Source organism: Alligator mississippiensis, chromosome 4 (genome assembly GCF_030867095.1).
Source record: "Alligator mississippiensis isolate rAllMis1 chromosome 4, rAllMis1, whole genome shotgun sequence".
Taxonomy (NCBI): Eukaryota; Metazoa; Chordata; order Crocodylia; family Alligatoridae; genus Alligator; species Alligator mississippiensis.
In genome coordinates this window covers 25,329,830-25,347,162 of record NC_081827.1, presented here as the reverse complement: position 1 = coordinate 25,347,162, position 17,333 = coordinate 25,329,830, and the positions used below count along the sequence as shown (strand labels likewise).

The 17,333-nt window shown below is 39.3% G+C and overlaps 1 protein-coding gene across 1 annotated transcript in view; it reads left to right on the top strand.

Moving 5' to 3' along the window:
• Positions 1-17,333, top strand: part of ORC5 (origin recognition complex subunit 5) — a 156,846-nt gene that overhangs the window by 15,706 nt on the left and 123,807 nt on the right. The window contains exons 4-7 of the mRNA XM_006263721.4: positions 2,706-2,903; positions 7,237-7,311; positions 12,589-12,700; positions 15,997-16,127. Of these exons, the coding sequence (XP_006263783.2) occupies positions 2,706-2,903; positions 7,237-7,311; positions 12,589-12,700; positions 15,997-16,127 (516 nt within the window). The remainder of the gene's footprint in view (positions 1-2,705; positions 2,904-7,236; positions 7,312-12,588; positions 12,701-15,996; positions 16,128-17,333) is intronic.

The following is a 17,333-nucleotide window of genomic DNA, read 5'->3' as shown; positions in this document are numbered from 1 at the left end:
TGGCAGTTAGGACATATTGCAATCGGAGTGGAAGATGTGGGTCTGGCCACCCTCAGCATTTAACTGGTATCTTCCACATCCTGAGTGAGTTGCCTAAGGACTAGGCTGTTGCATAAGAGAGGTACACTATCTATCTCCTCATCCACTAAGTGTTTCAAAGGATGGGAGTGATCCTTCTTTGGCTTTTGGTAGAGTTGGTGTAGACACTTAATTCAGGATAGGATTGAGAGCATCCAACTAAAGGTAGGGACCTAAGCTTCAAAAGGGGACAGGATTGTTTACTGGTTAGTTAAGCTTGCTCAGTATGGTGAATGTTTTGAATCTCATTCTGAGTTGCCTAACTCTCCTTATCCATTGTTTAAGAGCATCACAATGCCCAGGTCTCTTTGTGCTTCTTGCCGTTTAAATACAATGCTAAAAGGAGGAGGTAAGAATATTTGCTAGTAAACATTGTTTGAGTGGACTGCCAGCAGGTATCTACATTTTCCACCCACCTTCCTCACAATCTATGATACAGGTTCTGATTAAGTGGAATGACTGGAATGAGGTCAGCAGTGAAGCTTCTATATATAACCTCGCACCTGAAGTTTGGTTTAGCAAGAAATATACTTGTGCCCCTATGACTAATGCTTTCCAGAGGTTTTGATATTCAGTGAAAAAGGAACATATGCTTCTCTAGGAGTGGGGTTCTATGCAAACATTCTACTTTAAGAACTAGTTGCTATGCAGGTAACATTTCTTTCCTTATATAAGTGTATGTGGCAGATACAACAGCCATCAAAATAGCATCAATGAGGTATTTGTCTTCCAACCTTAACTTTCATGCATTAAAACAGTGCTGTAAAAATTGAAATTTTGCCAGTGAATAACATGAAAATCACTTTGTTTATTAATGTTTGAGAGCTGAACAGTATCTCAGTTCTTTGAAGTAAGGGCTGAAAGGAGTGACCAAATCTAAGCTTTTCTGTTAAAAATATTATCAGTGCACCCACCTGGTCTCGTATAGGCGCTCTCTAGCGACCTTCGAGCGCATACCCGGTTCCGGCTGTGGGGTGTGTCCCCAGGACCTTTGTGTAAGGGTTGTGTTCAACCCTGAGGGAAGCCCCGACACTCTTCTGCCATGACTTCGTCTTCTTTTCTTCAGTGGTGGGGTTACTCCTTGGGGATTCTCACAGACTGGGTGCTGCCCTTTGCAGGCGTTCTTGGGGCTCCACCTCCTCTACACCCCAGCCATGCACCAGCCCTCAGGACCACTGGATGATGGGTCGCCGGCCTATACTTTTCTGATGTTCTCGTCCGCTCTCTTCTCTCCTTGCCCGCCCCTCGATGACCTTTCACCTAGGATGACAGTGATGTTTGAGACCATCCTTGTCTCTGAGGCTTCTGCTGTGCCGCCTTGGTCCTCTCTCTTGGCTCGGGGTCACTCGTAGGTACCTCCCCTGGTCCGGGCTCTGTGTGCCCTTCAAAACAAAGTAACAAAAAAGAAGAGAAGAAAAGAATAATCCGGGTGTGGGTCTCTGCCCATCCCACTCATGGGTCCGGTGTCTGTGGTTCATGGGATCCCTCGACGCCGTCCCTCCTTGGCCTGAGTGCCCTGCTGAGCCGGTTCTGTAATTCTTCTAATGTGGTTGAGACTCCTCCTTCGGGTCTCCGTCTGGCCCCCTTCTGAGCTGCCAACCTTGTTCTGTTGAGTTGCAGCCTGGGGAGAAGCTTTGCCCTCTGGCTTTGGCATTGCTGCCCCGTTTCCATTTTCCCGCCACCGGCTTTTAAATCTGCCGGGTGGCGGTTTTTGCTGATGTCATCTGCCAGCGCCGTTCCCAGCTGGCAATAAAAGCAGCTGATGAACCGCGCCAGCAGCCCTTCTCAGCGCAGCTCCGCTTCTCCTGGGGATGGTAAGTGTGCCCTCTTTTCAGGGCTTTCTATTTCTTTCTTTGGGCAGGTCAGCCCTGCCTCAGGTCCCACTCTGGGAGGCTGCTCTGGTGCCTCCATTTTTATCCCCCTGGGACAATCAGGCAATCTCTACGTGTAATTCTTAGGTATATATGTATCTGGTACATGTGTGTATCTCCCTTTGTTCTACCATTTTGCTGGTTTTATTCATGTGATCAGTTCTGAAGTTAAATATGCAAGTAACCCTTCTAGGAATAAAGTTCTTATATATTTGAAAGCTTTGGTTACTCAGAATTTAGCATACAGCTTAAAGGTTTTGTTATGTTCACATATACCTACAAATCAATACAAATTTGTAAGTATACATTTTGGTATATCAGACTTGAAGCTTTTAAATAAATCCTGTCTGGTGGTTGAAGATTCTGGTATTGAGACACAATACCCAAATAATGTTAGAAATGGATCAAGGGGAGAGGTATTTAAAATTTAAAATCTTTTTGTGTATTAATCTTGAAGCCCAATTGTTACTGCAACAAAAGCTCATGGCAGCTATTGCTGAACAAATGTCTTGAATGATCATCATGCTTAAATGTAATATTGTCTGTAGTCCTCAGAACATTTGCATAGATGTGTGATAGATGCATGCTTCTGAAAGTACATTGTAAACATGCCCACACATCATTTCAGGAGCAGATTTGAAGGTTGCATTCCAAAATGCCTTTAGATTTGAGGAGTTTTTTAAACTCACTCCTAGATTTATTGACCTGAAACTTTATTTTCAAGTGGAAATCTTACATGTTTCTTCTCTTTTGTAGCTTCCTCATGTATTTGTGAACTGTATTGAATGCTCTACTTCAAGGCTTCTTCTAGAGAAAATTCTGAGCCAGTTGCAGAGCCTTTCTTCTAAGACTAAACATGCTTCACACATATCCTGCGACACTTTGAATCAGTTTGTATGTCTATTTAAGCAAGAGATTATGGCTGAAGAGCTACAGAATGAAACAATATACATTGTAAGTAATTTAACACCCGCATTGTTTCTCCTTATTTTCATTTATTGAATTGAGTGTTTGCATTTATCACAATCCTTTTATGCATGGAAAAAATGCATACTGGCCATTACAAGTGTTCTGCTACATTATGTTTTATGGGAATCTTTAAACTGCTTTACTGGGTTTTAGTCACCTTCACTGGATGTTTATACACATGCTCCAGGAGGGAGGTGGCTGGTGCTTTAATTAGAGAGGCTCTGAAAGCTGCTCTAATTTAATTAAAGTGCCAGAGCATCTTGTGTATCAGCATACCTGTGCTTCATAATGGCGGCAGGGGCACTTTATCTAAAGCTCATTCAATGCTGATACATGAGACGCTGGAGGCTACAGTAATTACCATGCTCCAGCAGACTCGATTAATCGAGTCTGTTCTGATGTGTTGTAATTATAGTGTGTCACAACCAAATTAAGTAGTGCCCATGTCACAAACAAGTAAAACCATTCAAAACAGTTTTTTTCTGCACTAGGTTAACTAAGGGTTAACAATAATGATAGTAACCGCTTTTTTTTTGCTGCGCATGTCAAAAAGAAATTTATAACTGCGACACTAACATGAAATAGAACTTCGCCTTCTGTGCTGTACATAAATCATTGTAATTGGTCGGAATGACAGGGGAGTGTCCGGGAGTGTCCTTATGATAACACCCTAGCAAAGACCGCTAGATAATTGGCGATTCTAATTAAATTTATGACGTGGCGAAAAGCAATTGGCTATTACACAAATAAAACCCGTCTTCACTTCCGTGAAGAACAGGAGACCTCCGCGCACACACCTGAAAAACCTCTGAACGTATGCGTGAGAATAACTGACAAATTGATTGCTTGTCAGTCTCCCCCGTCTCGACCTTATCAGACGTAAATCAACGACCTGCCGGCCCAATTTTTTCTCCGTTTATCTGCCCGATCAACGAACTCTTATGCAGACCGACATACGACCTACGAACCTTAAGCTGTAACTAACCAAGTATCTCTGACCTCCGCTATTCACCACCTTGATGGCGTGAGTAAATAATCTTGCTTTGCAACCAATAAGCGTCCGCCTAATTAATTCCACTCCAAGCGTCACAAGTACCCGCCTGACGGCCTTCTAAGGCCCCGGACCCTTATCTGCCTGGGTGGGAGTCAGGGAGAGCTGCTGGCCGGCTGCCCTGGGTCCCGACACAGTGCGTTGGAGCAGCCTTTCTACTCATGTATAGGCCCCTGTTATGTTCTTCTTTTAGTGGTGGTCACACGTAAATGCTAACAGTAAATTTTGCCAAATGGATAAATAAGCATAACATTTGCATAAAAAAAAAAATATTTTTTTTATCAAATGGCAAGGTACTGAGAAAACCTGAATTCATTTTTTAATTAGGTATGGAGACAACATCAAACATTTCTCTTGGGGTATAATTCTATTAAAGAGAAACCACATAGGGGAGTAGTAGGGAAGTTCAGTATGTAACGCACAAATAAAGAAAGTAGCTAGGCTAAAATAGATTGAGTTTAGAGGTCAAGCCGAGGAGCCTGAATGATTGGTTCCATTACATAAAGGGCTATTGAAATTTTATGGCTCTTGAATTCCAATAGCAAGATTTAAAGCTCAGTTCTTGTCTGTAAAGGTTATCATTGTGATTGAAGCCGAATGGGGAAAACTAAAGCAATGGAAAAATTTAATTTGTCCACATGATTTTTGTGCATTTCATAAAGCAGGTGGTTCAGCATACTTATTTCAATTGAAAATTCAGAAATCACATAGTATTATTGGCAGACAACTTCAAATAATAGGAACAATGAACATATAGTCTAACTAACTGGTTAGAAAAAAAAGATCAACACATTTAGTAAAAGAAGTCTGACTGAAATAGACATTCAGATTGGAATTTAGGTGCCATTTGGTGATTATTCGTCTTGTCATTTGTGGGCATACTGTTTTGGCTTTATTCAAGTCAAATAAGGGAGAAGTTCAGAAATATGTTGAAACATCTTGTTATTTCACAAATCACTGTTAAATATGTTATGTATTCACTCAAAATATACATATTGTGTTCAAGTACTTTATATTCTGTTTAATTAGTACATTAATATCTTAGTAACTTTATACAGAAATGTTTAACTCAAGTTAATAAATCCAATTATTATCCTTTAAAAAGAATCAGCAAGATGAAATTTAACAGTACTTACAGGATATTAGAGGTGATTCAGAGAAAACTGCTTTAACATATAACTACAAATGAATATTAAAAACATCTTTAAATTTAAATGTAAGATTGAAATATGCCCCATGAATTTTATAAAACTATTATTTTCAGATTAGTATATGCATTAGAAAGGGGTAAATGCTTGATTTTAAAGACTTGTAGAGACAGTTTGCATTTTATATTAACATTATTATCCCATTATTAGAAGTTAGTTGAAAATTGATTACAGAAGGCAAAACATTAAATTCTTCAAAATGATCAATTGTATTGGGTAAATAATTGCTAAATCAGAAGAATTAAGTGTTAGATTAGTATTTCAATTCTGTTCTGCATGGAAACAGACAGGACGGGAAAAATCAATTTATGTGAATTAACTTGTGTCTTCTCGATTTATTATAGGGTGGTTTAAATTGAGATTGATGGAAAAACTGCAGACTAGTAGCATAAACTGACAAAACAAATTTATTCAATTTCATTTCAGTGGTAAATAACTTAATATTTCAGTTGCAATTAAGTCAGAGAAAATTAAGATAAATGGTTCCTCTCATGCAAAGCCTTCTAAATGTTTCTCTTAATACAAGTATGGGTGCTGAGCATTCCTCATTACTCAAGGAAAACAAAATGAGTCATTCTACCTACTTTAAGAATTGTAAAGATAAAACTTATTCATTCTTACACTTAAAACAGTTGTATTCTCACAGATAAACTTGCTGTTTATAATATTATTTAACAGTGAAAGTTATGAAACGACTATTTATTAAAAATATAAAACATCTTGCAGAAGTCAATCCATGTTTTAGTTAAGCAATAATATTTGCTGTTATAGGCCTTTATTATATGTTATTTTTGTGCAAAACACTTAAGGTGCACTAATGACTTACTATTATATACCTGGCCTTGCCATCAAGGATAGAATAATAGAAAAGTAGGGCTGAAAGGAACCTCAGGAGGTCATTTAGTTCAGCCCCCTGCTCAACAAAGGATCCTCCCTGTCTAAAACATCCTATACAAGTATACATGTAACCTACTTTTAAAACTGCATGAATTGGCAATATCATGTTTCCCCTCAATATCATCTGATCTTGAAATGCCTCTCTGTATAAGACATCCATTAATTCTCTTCTGTGGGTAGTGAGGAAGATGGATGTCTCTTAATATTTGGGGAAAAAAAAGCCATTAAAGAGAACAGAATCCAGTTCTCTAAAGACTTGTAATGTCATTACAGCAGCAATATCCCAAAAGATATAATCATTTTGGAAGTTTGTATTTAAATTCAGAAGGACAGGAAACTGAAAAAAAAAAACTTGTACTCCCCTCTCCTTCCTTCCCCTTCCTCCATTTCTGCTCAAGATATCAAGTGTTCTGGTATATAAGGTTTCTTTACTGACTATTGGGTAAGGCTCCCCATTTGTATCGCTAGGATTTAACATATGTTAGTTGTTTATATGTACAGTGATCCCATTTAAAAAGCTGATGTTTGCTAATAGTGTCCACACAAAAATAAACTATTTCTTGGAGCTGTTATAGATTTTCCATAGGGCAAAGAATCAAGTTTCTGAGCTTAATCTGAGACAAGGTTTGACAAAAAACTTGTCGCACCAGAAAATCAGACTTATATGAACTATAAAGATAACAGCACCTTTTGATAATGAAAGGTCATCCCTTGGTGGAAATATGCAGAGTCTCTTATAATAAACCTATTCAGGTAAAACCCAACTAATATGCATGTTATTTAAAGCTTTTAAAATAACAGAATTATCTGTAAATGAGACTGGATATTTTAATAGGCTGCTAATGATGTCATGGGTTTTGTCAGTAATACCCAAGTGCATGGATGATTTGCTTTAATCTCCACTTCACACTGCCACAAGCCATGGCAAACTTGGTTCTTGGGGATTCTCTCTCTTTCCGGGTGGCTTGCACACAGCACACTTGAATCTATACTCTTCCCGACATGCTGTGTCTGAAATGTCTTACTGCTTAACTGGTTCCTTTTGCCATCCAAGGGTATAGTTAAAATGTGGTTTCATCAGCTAAGCTAGAAAAGTTGTTGAATCCTACATGAAAGGACAGTTTAAAATGCACTCTGTAATAAGATCACCCTTTGTTAAAAGGTACTGGATAAAGCAGAACAGCTGAGGGAAATGGAGGCAAATGTGCTGCCAGCATTTCTTAGACTACAAGAACTGGTAAGTAACTGGGTAAAATATTTTGGATGTGTATTGCCTAAAAACACTATGAAATCCTTTAGGCAGCCTTGCTAATGAGTGAGCTCTTGCACTTGAAAAATCTGTGTGATTTATTTTATTTATTTATTTATTTATTTTGATAAATTTGTTTTTTTTTATAACTTTGGTTAGCAGCAGAATTGAAACATCACTGGGCTTTTTTTTTCATGTGCTCTCAGTTGTTTATTCCGTTTAATGATATCTTATCCTATAAAGTCAGCTCTTTTATGCATTCTTTTGAAGCTGTTTCAAGTATACAGCTACATCTTCTAAAATATGTTTTGCTTTTAAGATGAATGCAGAATTCACCCACGCTTCATCAAAGCTTTATAATAATTGCCCAAAAGAGCATAAACCTCAGGAGATAGGCAAGAGAGATGAGGGGCAACTTCCAATGAAAGGAATTGTAACATAGCCTCTTTTGGCTTTGTAAAATGGAAAGGCAATCTCTGAAAGCCTGGCAAACATTTGTATGTGGTTCTAAGTACCCCCGAAGAGCTGCTTTAGACAGAGTTGAACCTAAAGTTAGCGAGTTTGTGGTTAGAGACATGAACCTGCACTCCAGGAAAATGTTTACCTTCAGCTTCTCCAACAGTGTGTCTGGGAGCTCTTTATCATGGCCCTACTGAAGACGTATTGGGAGTCTTGGAGCACTGGCTGTGCCATTGTACCCAGCTCTGCTCTCTTTAACCATCAGCATCCCTAGTTGTTGAGAACCTCTTAAAAGGTTGTGCTGTGCTACAGTCTGGCAGAAGAGTTACTAGTTTGTAGTTGTATTTGGAATGGCTATAGATGGGCTTATGATGTCAGAAGGGTCTGTCTTGGAGCAAGGACAATGGTACATCCTTCAGAAATGGATTAAAGGGGAAACTGGGAATAAGTATAAAATAATAATTTTTTGAAGTTGCTGTAGATCAGGGGTGGGCAGTTGCTTCAGCTGGATGACCACTCAACAAGTTTTGATGAGCTGTTGAGGGCTGCACGCACAAAAACCTTCCAAAGACGTCATTTTAACAAATTATAGATAAAAAAAAATCAGACACTAAAAATCAAACATATGCTATAATATTTTAAGTTTATTTCAATAATTTTTGTCCTGATTTATGGATTTTTGAGTAGTGTATATAGAAATGATTACATATTAGCTCAAAATAAAATCTTTGGGCATTTTTACATGTGTTTTAATTGGCGAGCTGCGATTTAAGAAGATGAAGTTAGGGGTAAAGACTCTTTTGAGATTCCTCTCTGAATTGATAACCAGTTCCGCCTAAAGTAACCTATTGTCCTTTGCATCCTAATGTCCCTTGTCAGGCTTCATTCAAGCTTTCCAGTGCTTGCATGCCCATTGTCTTGTGTGCTCCAATGCTAAATTAACCATTTACAGAAAGACATTTTAAGATTTCTCACTCATTTCATCTCAGGGTAGAAGAACTTCTAATATATTAACTCTCTTTACACTTTCATCATCACAAGACGCTAGTTTTTTACTCTGTGGCTGCATAATTTTTTCCTCATGTAACTTTTAGTGCCCATTTATTTGGAAAATACCTGGAAGCTTCCAAGTACAGCAGTTAGCATTCTGGATGCTGTGATACCAGCAGTTGATGTAGGGAAGTGGTTTTTGCCTAGGGTGGTTTTCAGTTTTTTTAGGCACAAGCCACCCCTTGATAGCCTCAAACACCCCTTAGAAAAATGCCAGCTTTTAGATTTCACTCATTTTTTGACCATGGAAAAATAATAGAGTAATTCTTTTGTTGCAAAGAATGCAGAAAGACCACAAAAGGTCAGAAATGTTTTTTTTGACATTAAGGATTCGTACTTGAAATCTTTGGGTTTATCTTATGAATCATGCATAGGTGTCTGCACACCTAACAGTGATACTATTGTACAGCACCCTGTCGCACCCTTAAAAGGATCTTACAACATCCTGGTTGAGAATTGCTGGCCTAGAGCCCCACTGTTGCTACCTTCAGGCGACCAAAAGATTAGGCCAAGAATTTTAGAAGACACATACCTGAAGCTCATCTCTGAAATCCATGTTTAGGCACCAGAATACATGGGGGTGACTTTCAAGAGCACTAAGCATCCAGTAGCTTTTGTTAGATTTGGTGGGAAATGTAGATGTGTGGCTTCTCTGCTTAATTACCAGGTGTCATGAATTTACTATGTAAAGGTGGGTTTCCAGAGAAAGATGTAGTGAATCTTTTGGAGGTGTGTCAATCTGCTGCTGAACATTTTCCTCATGTCTTAGATGAAAAAGAGGTTGGATTGTCAGAAGTGGAAAGAGGTAGGGTTTCATGAAGTCATGGGGCAGTTGAGGAGTGGATCTTGGGGGCAGAATGTCTGTGTTTCTGTGGGACATTGTTACTGAAAATGGTTTGAATGGCTATAGGGACCCATTAAGTGTCAGTATCTAAGCACTTGAGTTGCCTATAGCACTTGTCTGCTAAAACACTAGGCAGTCTAGGTGAAAAGCGCAATGAAAGGGATCTCCGGAAAAATTTCCTCTTGTTAAACTAAATTTCTATTTTAAAAAGAAGAGTTTATTAGAGAACCTTAAGGATTCAATTTTGGCAGGAAGTGACAATAGAGAGATAAAAGGAACTCACTCTGTGCTTCAGTGAATGGGAACAGCAGGTGATCCTCCCCAGGCAATTTCCACTTCATATTAAAAGATTTATTGTATAAAACTATTTTGAATATACACTGCCCTCACTAAATGTTTTCTGTAGGTGCTTTAACTGAAACTCTCCACCCTACAAGGACATGTTGGAAACCTCCTGGGATCAGGGGTAGGGGGCAGTGAGGTGTGGCACAGTGAAAGAAGAAATCAGGGTTAAAAAAAAAAATGTTCTCATTCACTGATGAGCAGCTTAAATTTCCTGACCACAACCAAGGCTCTTTCTAAATGCTGAATTCAGTGGTGCTAAGCCATGGAAATATTGGATTACAATGAATCCCACACTTCAAAAATTAAAAACCTCCTCCTGGATAGGAGAAATTTTTGCATGAATGCATGTATTTTCTGAAACGTACATTGGCTTAAGTTACAGGGATGTATTTAGTAGCCTTGTTGGTCTGAGACAAAAAGAAATGCAAAAATCTAGAACTCTTGGTTCAGAAATGATATCTTTTATTAGACCAAGTAGGGAATTGCAAAAAAATTCTCATTTTCTGCAGAATTGGTTTTTTTGCAATTTCCTAGTTGGTCATATAAAAGGTATAATTTTTGAACCAAGAGTTCTAGATTTTTGTATTAGCTTAAGTTATTCACTTGTGTTGTCCATCAAACACTGAGTGTTTAAAATAGTACTAGGTGTACAAGGTTTTCTCTCTTTCTGGTAAGCTTACAAAAATTGAATGGAACTTAGATTTTTAGTGTTATCCTCCTTCATATTACTCTTTCACTTCACTTGCTAGATATTTGTGTGAATTAGTATGCATTATAAGGCTGGAAAGCTAAGTATATTGGACTTGGCTCAAACCTCATTCAAGTTGGTCTGAATCTTTTTATTTGTCTTCAGCGGGCTGTGGATCATACCCGTGGTAGACAAATGCTGTGTCATTTGTGAATGCAGCTCTTCTCTTGGTTGTGAAAACTTGTACAGTGTAGCTGTGGGTGGGACAGTTTTTCATAGCTGTATGTTGATCTCGCTAGCAAGAGACTATTGTAGGCATATGTCAGTGTCACTGATTTGCCATCTCATGGTTTCTTTGCAAGTAGTTTAAGATGCCCAGAGTCAAATAAATGAAAAACGTTATCGATTATATTTTAATAAGAAATATTTTTGTTTGAATTGCTGATCACTTTTGCAGCACTAGTGCTTGATTACAGAAGCATAAGGTACAATGTTAGTAGTTTTACCTGTGGTGAGGACAATGTTAGAGAAGAGATTAAAAAATACTGGCGTATAAATTGGTTGTTCCACCTTGCTGTTAAACAGGATACCTAACTGTACAGTTGAAATAGCAGACAGAATCATCATGCATCAGCACATTGTAAATCAGTTTACTACCTTTGAATGTACCAAGGAATAACATTTTACATAAGGTAGAACAGTATACTTACAGTATATTTTTAATGCCTTTTTCTGATGATCTGTGTGCAAGTTGTTTGTTCCTTTGTCTTTTTGGAATCAGTGTTCCAGGTTTATTTTATTTTTTTTCACTTCTATGGTGATTAATTGATTTTTACTTTCCAATTTTGCAAGTAATATAAGGAAACATAGTCTACTTCAAGAGCTCTGAAATATTTATTGAAGAAGCATTCCTGAGGGCCTCTGTTTTTATGCTGAGTTTATAGTACAGTTGCAGAAATACTTAGAGATAAAGACTGCAGTATTACATTTGTGCAGTATTAGCACAAAATGTGTTGTAGATGGATTGGTTTACTCAGAGTATCTTTCCAGAGAGTGATGATAAACTCCTGTAAAGGCATCTTTTGCATGAAGGAAATTTCTTATTTAATTAAAGAGTGCAAAATGTATCTAGCATGGCTTTTTGTATCTCTTTGAAGTTGGTACTTGATTTATTGTAAAAAAAAAAAAAGATATTTGAAATATTTCTTTCATTTTTAATAAATAGAAAATGTTAGAACTCAATAAAATAATGCATTTTTTGACATAAAGAAAAATTCTGTTACCTGTTGAACTGAATAACAAAGTTGGAAATTGCATGTTCCTATAAACTTTATTGAAATGTCAATGTAGAGTATTAAACCAATTACAATAACTATCGTTAAAATTGCAAAACAGTCAGTAAAGTAGAAAGAGAATTTTTACCACGCTGGAGCAGGGGGAGGGAAGTCAGCTGACATTTATAAATAATTCTGAAGTATTTTTCCTGAACAAAAACATTGCTCTTCCTTTACCTCCTCAACCCTTCCTGTTAATCTCTTAAGGAAAGTCTAGATTTAAATTATCAAGGTAAAATGTTGTCTTAATTTGGGGGCAAGAAAGGAAAGCATTTTGATATGCCTAATACCAGGGCCCCATCACCCCAAATAGTGTAAATGTCAATTAAATGGTAAGAGATGTACAGGAATCCCAGACAGTTACAAAGATCTGCAAATGTATGAGCATCTTGATTAGGCCACCTGAAAACTTATTAACATGCTGATAATTTGTGTTAAACTCTGAATTTGATGAAATTCTTTGAATGAAGAATGCTAACAGTCATTCTTCTGATTAATATTTTTTACATGCAAGGTCACCTTCTCCTTCTTTCTTCTTTTTACAGGCAGACAGAAATGTGACTGTCATCTTGGTCACTGAAATTGTATGGGAACTGTTCCGTCCAAATACAGGATGCTTTGAACCATTCACCTTATATTTTCCTGACTATAGCATAGGTAATTAATTTTCCCCATTTTTTTTAAAGAAAAAGGTACTTGAAAAGCTCTCTGCAGATGGGGTTTTGGTGGGGGTGGGAAGGAGTGTTGTGTATTTGTTAACCATTATGACTTTTCCTGCAAGTAGGTTTAAGTCATTTAGAAAACCTGGTAATTGGAAAGGTATGCTGTATACTAGAATTTGGAGGGCTTTGTTCATATGGACGCAAATGAAAACACCCTTTGGCTTTTGGCCAAAGTATCATGGCTAAACTGAATATGAAATGTAGAAATGTACTGATGTAGTCGGGTGCCCGGGCAGGTGCCACACTCATGGCAGCTTCCAGTCGCTGTACCATAAGATCGTGATTATGTGGCTGCAGTGGCAGATGTGCTTTCCTATGGCTCCTCTCTCCCCTCACACCCAAGTTGGCACCCAGGGCAACTACCCTACTCATGCCATTGATTAAATATATTATTTTAGGTGCTGGTACTTAATTCTGTCCCAGAAGGAAATTTGAATTTCACTATAAAAAGGAAAAAAAATTACCGAAACTTTGTGTTGGCTTTCTTAAATAGTATGGAGTAATCAATCATTTTAATCAACAATGTAAGAATATTCTGGTAAAATAATATGTATGAACTATGATTTTTTTAATGTGCTTGTCGCGAATATAAAAAAACCCTTAAGTTACAAGAAAAATCCATTGAACGGTCTTTGATTTATGGATATCATATACTGCTTATCTCAGCTTTAATAAAAGCTAAGGAAATTCAGACTAAAAATTATTTAAGCTAGTATTAAGGTTGAAAGCATATTGCTGTTTGAAATATTAATAGACTATCATTATTTTTTATTTATTTGTATTACAGTAGTACTTAATGACCCCAGTTGAGATCAGGGCCTTATTTTAAGCATTATAATCCTGACCTGAACAGCTTATTGTGTGAATTGTTGGGGGAGAGGAAGGGGTGGCAGGATACAGATCTGTGGCAGAGCTAGCAACAGAACTCAGAGTTTCTCAATCCTGGTCTAGAGCCCTGTGCTTTGGATGCCCCTACTTCATTTAAAAACAAAATGCTATGAAGTCAAGAAACCTTATGCAAGGTCTCGATGCCACCCATAACATTTACTTTATGGTCCCAAGTGCTGTATACATCTGAATCAGACATTCCCTTCCCTTTAACTCAATGTTTCCCAACCTTTTCCAGCCCAAGGCACACTTACACTAACAACATTTTTCTGTGGCACACCTGTTAAGGCATTCCCCATCTTCATACCTATTGTAGCTCATTGCCACAGCAAAATTCCACAGCACACCTGTTCATTTCTGACAGCACAATTTTGGGTGCACGGGTTGGGAAACGCTGCACGGGTTGGGAAACGCTGCTTGAACTCGTCTGAGTTTTCATTATGAGCAGTTCCGCACCAGCGACAAAGCCGTGCAATAACCACTGGACTGCCACCAGACACAGTAGGGTAAGAGACTACCTTTCTCGAGTCCAGGTTGTGGACTGTATCTCATGCTCTACCTTCTGTGTCCCAAAGAACTTCCTAGACATTAGCCATCATGGATGTGTTTATAAGGGACAATGCAGTGCTGTGTTCTGTAGTTTCAGGTCCCGGAAGCAGAATAGCTCCATTAGTGTAGTTCTCTGCCTTGGCTCATTAACCCTGCTGAGTTAGCTAACTTGAGAATGTCTACCTAGCACTGCATTGTGTAGGGGTGCACCGATAGAGATTTTTGGGGCCGATACAGATAGCCAATTTTTAAGGAGGCATATCAACTGATACCGATCCGATTTCCGATATGAGTCTGGCAGTGTGGAGAGCTGCCTCCAGTTGGTAAGTCTGGTGTGGTGGGAGGGGGAAAGGAAGGGGTGTGGACTGGGGCTGGGACTGGGGAGGGAGGCGTGGGGCTGGGGCAGGAGCTGCCTGGTTGGGACAGGGCCGGCACAGGATGGAGCAGCAGCTCGTGCGGGGAGGAGGGGAAAGCGGCTCCTACCGCCACATGCCACTCAACTGGGAGCTGCTAGTTTAGCGGCTCATCCAGTGCTCATGTGCTCGTCCGGCAGCTCCCGCTGCTTATCTGGGAGGGCAGGGGGCGGGGTGTGTGCCCCCGGATCTGTGCAGGGCAGACTGGGTTCGGGGCTGCGCCAGGCTCTTCCCGGCAGGGCATGGCTGTGCTTGGAATGGGCTACGGGGGAGGGGGGAGCACTGCAGCCACAAATTTGCCATAGCCCGTTCCCAGCGCAGCCCCGCCCTGCCAGGAAGAGCTTAGCGCAGCCCTGACCCCAGCCCACCCCATGTAGATCCAGGGGCACATGCCCCCCTGCCCTCCTGGATGAGTGGTGGGAGCAGTGGAGGGAGCTGCCGGACCAGTCGCTGGACCAGAAGCTCCCAGCCGAGCAGTGCGTGGCGGCGGGAGCCACTTCCTCCCCCCTTCCCATGCTGCCTGGATGAGCTGCCACTCCATCCTGCCCTGCCCCAGTCCCATGCATCCTTCCCTGCGGGGGCCTTGATCTGCTCCCCCAAGCCCCTTCCCTTCCCCCTCCCACCATACCAGACTTACCAGCTGGAGGCAGCTCTCCATGCTGCCGGACTGTGCTCCTCGCCACTTGTGCTGTGCTGCAGCTGCCTGTGTGCACGGGCCATTTATCAGCCAAATTATTGGCCTGATATGGCCAATTTCTGATATATTAAATTTTGTTTATATAGTTGCCAATCCAATATTGGACCAATGTATCAGTGGACCTCTAGAATTGTGCCATGTGAACATGCTCTACATTACTTTAATCTTTAACGCCCAGTCTCCCTCAACTTCTGTATGACTAGAAGTCTCACTTTACTTATCTCTGATTTTCAGGATTTTCTTTAGAGCGTTCGTAGTCAGATGCATGTGGCTGTAGAACAGCAATACCTGATGGAATTACAAGAGCATCTTTACAAATCTGCATGTTTGTCAAGGTCCATCTGTGGTTTAGTGTCTTTAGAGCCTTTACATTTTGGCAATACAGTGTTTCTTGTCCTTAAGCCTTTTCTTGAAATTAATTGCCAACATAGTTAACGTGGGTATTTAAATAGTGTATTTGTGGGTGTTCTTGGGAGAATAAAGTTGGCGTTGAAAGAACTGCAGTGTTTTTTGTTTCTCATCTTGGCCCTTTGGTGTACTGTTATTCTTGTTGTGGCTAGGTTTCAGTGGTACAGCTGATTAGCACAGCTTGGCTTGTGCTGCACTGCATGTATAAAATACGATCCTAGCAAGGCAACCAGCAGCTTTAAAAAAAATAAATCAAACCTATTTATCTCTGAACAGGACACCTGCAAAAGATTCTGTCTCATGATCATCCTCCAGAGTATTCTGCTGATTTCTATGCTGCCTACATTAACATTCTCCTTGGTGTCTTCTACACAGTCTGCAGGGATCTGAAAGAGCTTCGACATCTGGTGAGAGACCTGTTAGACTTTTTTCATGATGCAAATCTGGAAGCTCTAGATTTATTGCTGTGTTTGGATGAACAGAAAGTGATAAAATATATGGCATCCAAATACCATTGTGTGTGTCAAAAACAGTTAGTGACCAGGTGTGCAGACAGATGAAACAGTTGCAGTTGTCACACACTAACAAGCAGAAAGTCCACACACACCCCCCTTTACAATGGTGTACTTGCTCATCTGTCCCTGCCTTATTTCTCTAATATATAAGGCATGGACAGATGAGCAAGTACATCATTGAAATACCAGAATGATATTTGGATGCCATATATTCAAGGCTCTTGAATCGCCAACTGTTTTTGTGGAAAGAACAAAATCTTCTTTACGCACAGAACTAATATCTCAAAACCATTAATGATACTTAGTATTTTTCTAGTACTTTCATGCTCAGTGCTTTTCAAAAATATGATATAATTAATCCACTCTCCAGGCCTGATGAGTATTATTAGCCCCATTGATCATTGGGCATAATTATACGTATTACATAAATTATACATATTACATTTATGAAATGTCAGTTTTCTAACAAGACCCATGGGCTCCTGTGTTTTAGATACAGAACTTTTACACATTTTTTCAACTTTCAGATTTTTAGAGTTATTTAAATAGAAAGATTATATCATGATTCTATATCCTGACTCCTTGGTAATCAAATTTAGATACTGAAACTGTTTTTTAAAAGATGAAGAAAAAGCTAGAGCTAGATCTGTTATACATACATGGAGAACATATAAGTATTTCATAGAAGGATTAACATACATGGTTACTTGTTAAAACAAAAATCTTTCCTGCTCACAAGGTTACTGAATGATGTGCTCAGGAGAGTGTGTCTGTCCTATATAATATTCAAATCTAATACATACACTTGTAAGGTATAATGGAAAGTGATATATCAGTATCCTTTTATTTCCTGGCACACCACTGAACACTTACATGTACTGTCGTTACTTTCTGATTATAAGCTTACATTTAAACACACATCACCCTTTATATATGAATAGTCTCTGAAGGTTTGGTGGGTGGTTGTTGGCACGTAGACACTAGGAGAGGCCATCTACCCTTCTTTTAATCATGAGGCTGGGAATGGAACTCAGCATTCTGTGTGTGTGTGTGAGAGAAGGTAAGCAATACAACAAGAGGTGCACTGATACATCGGTC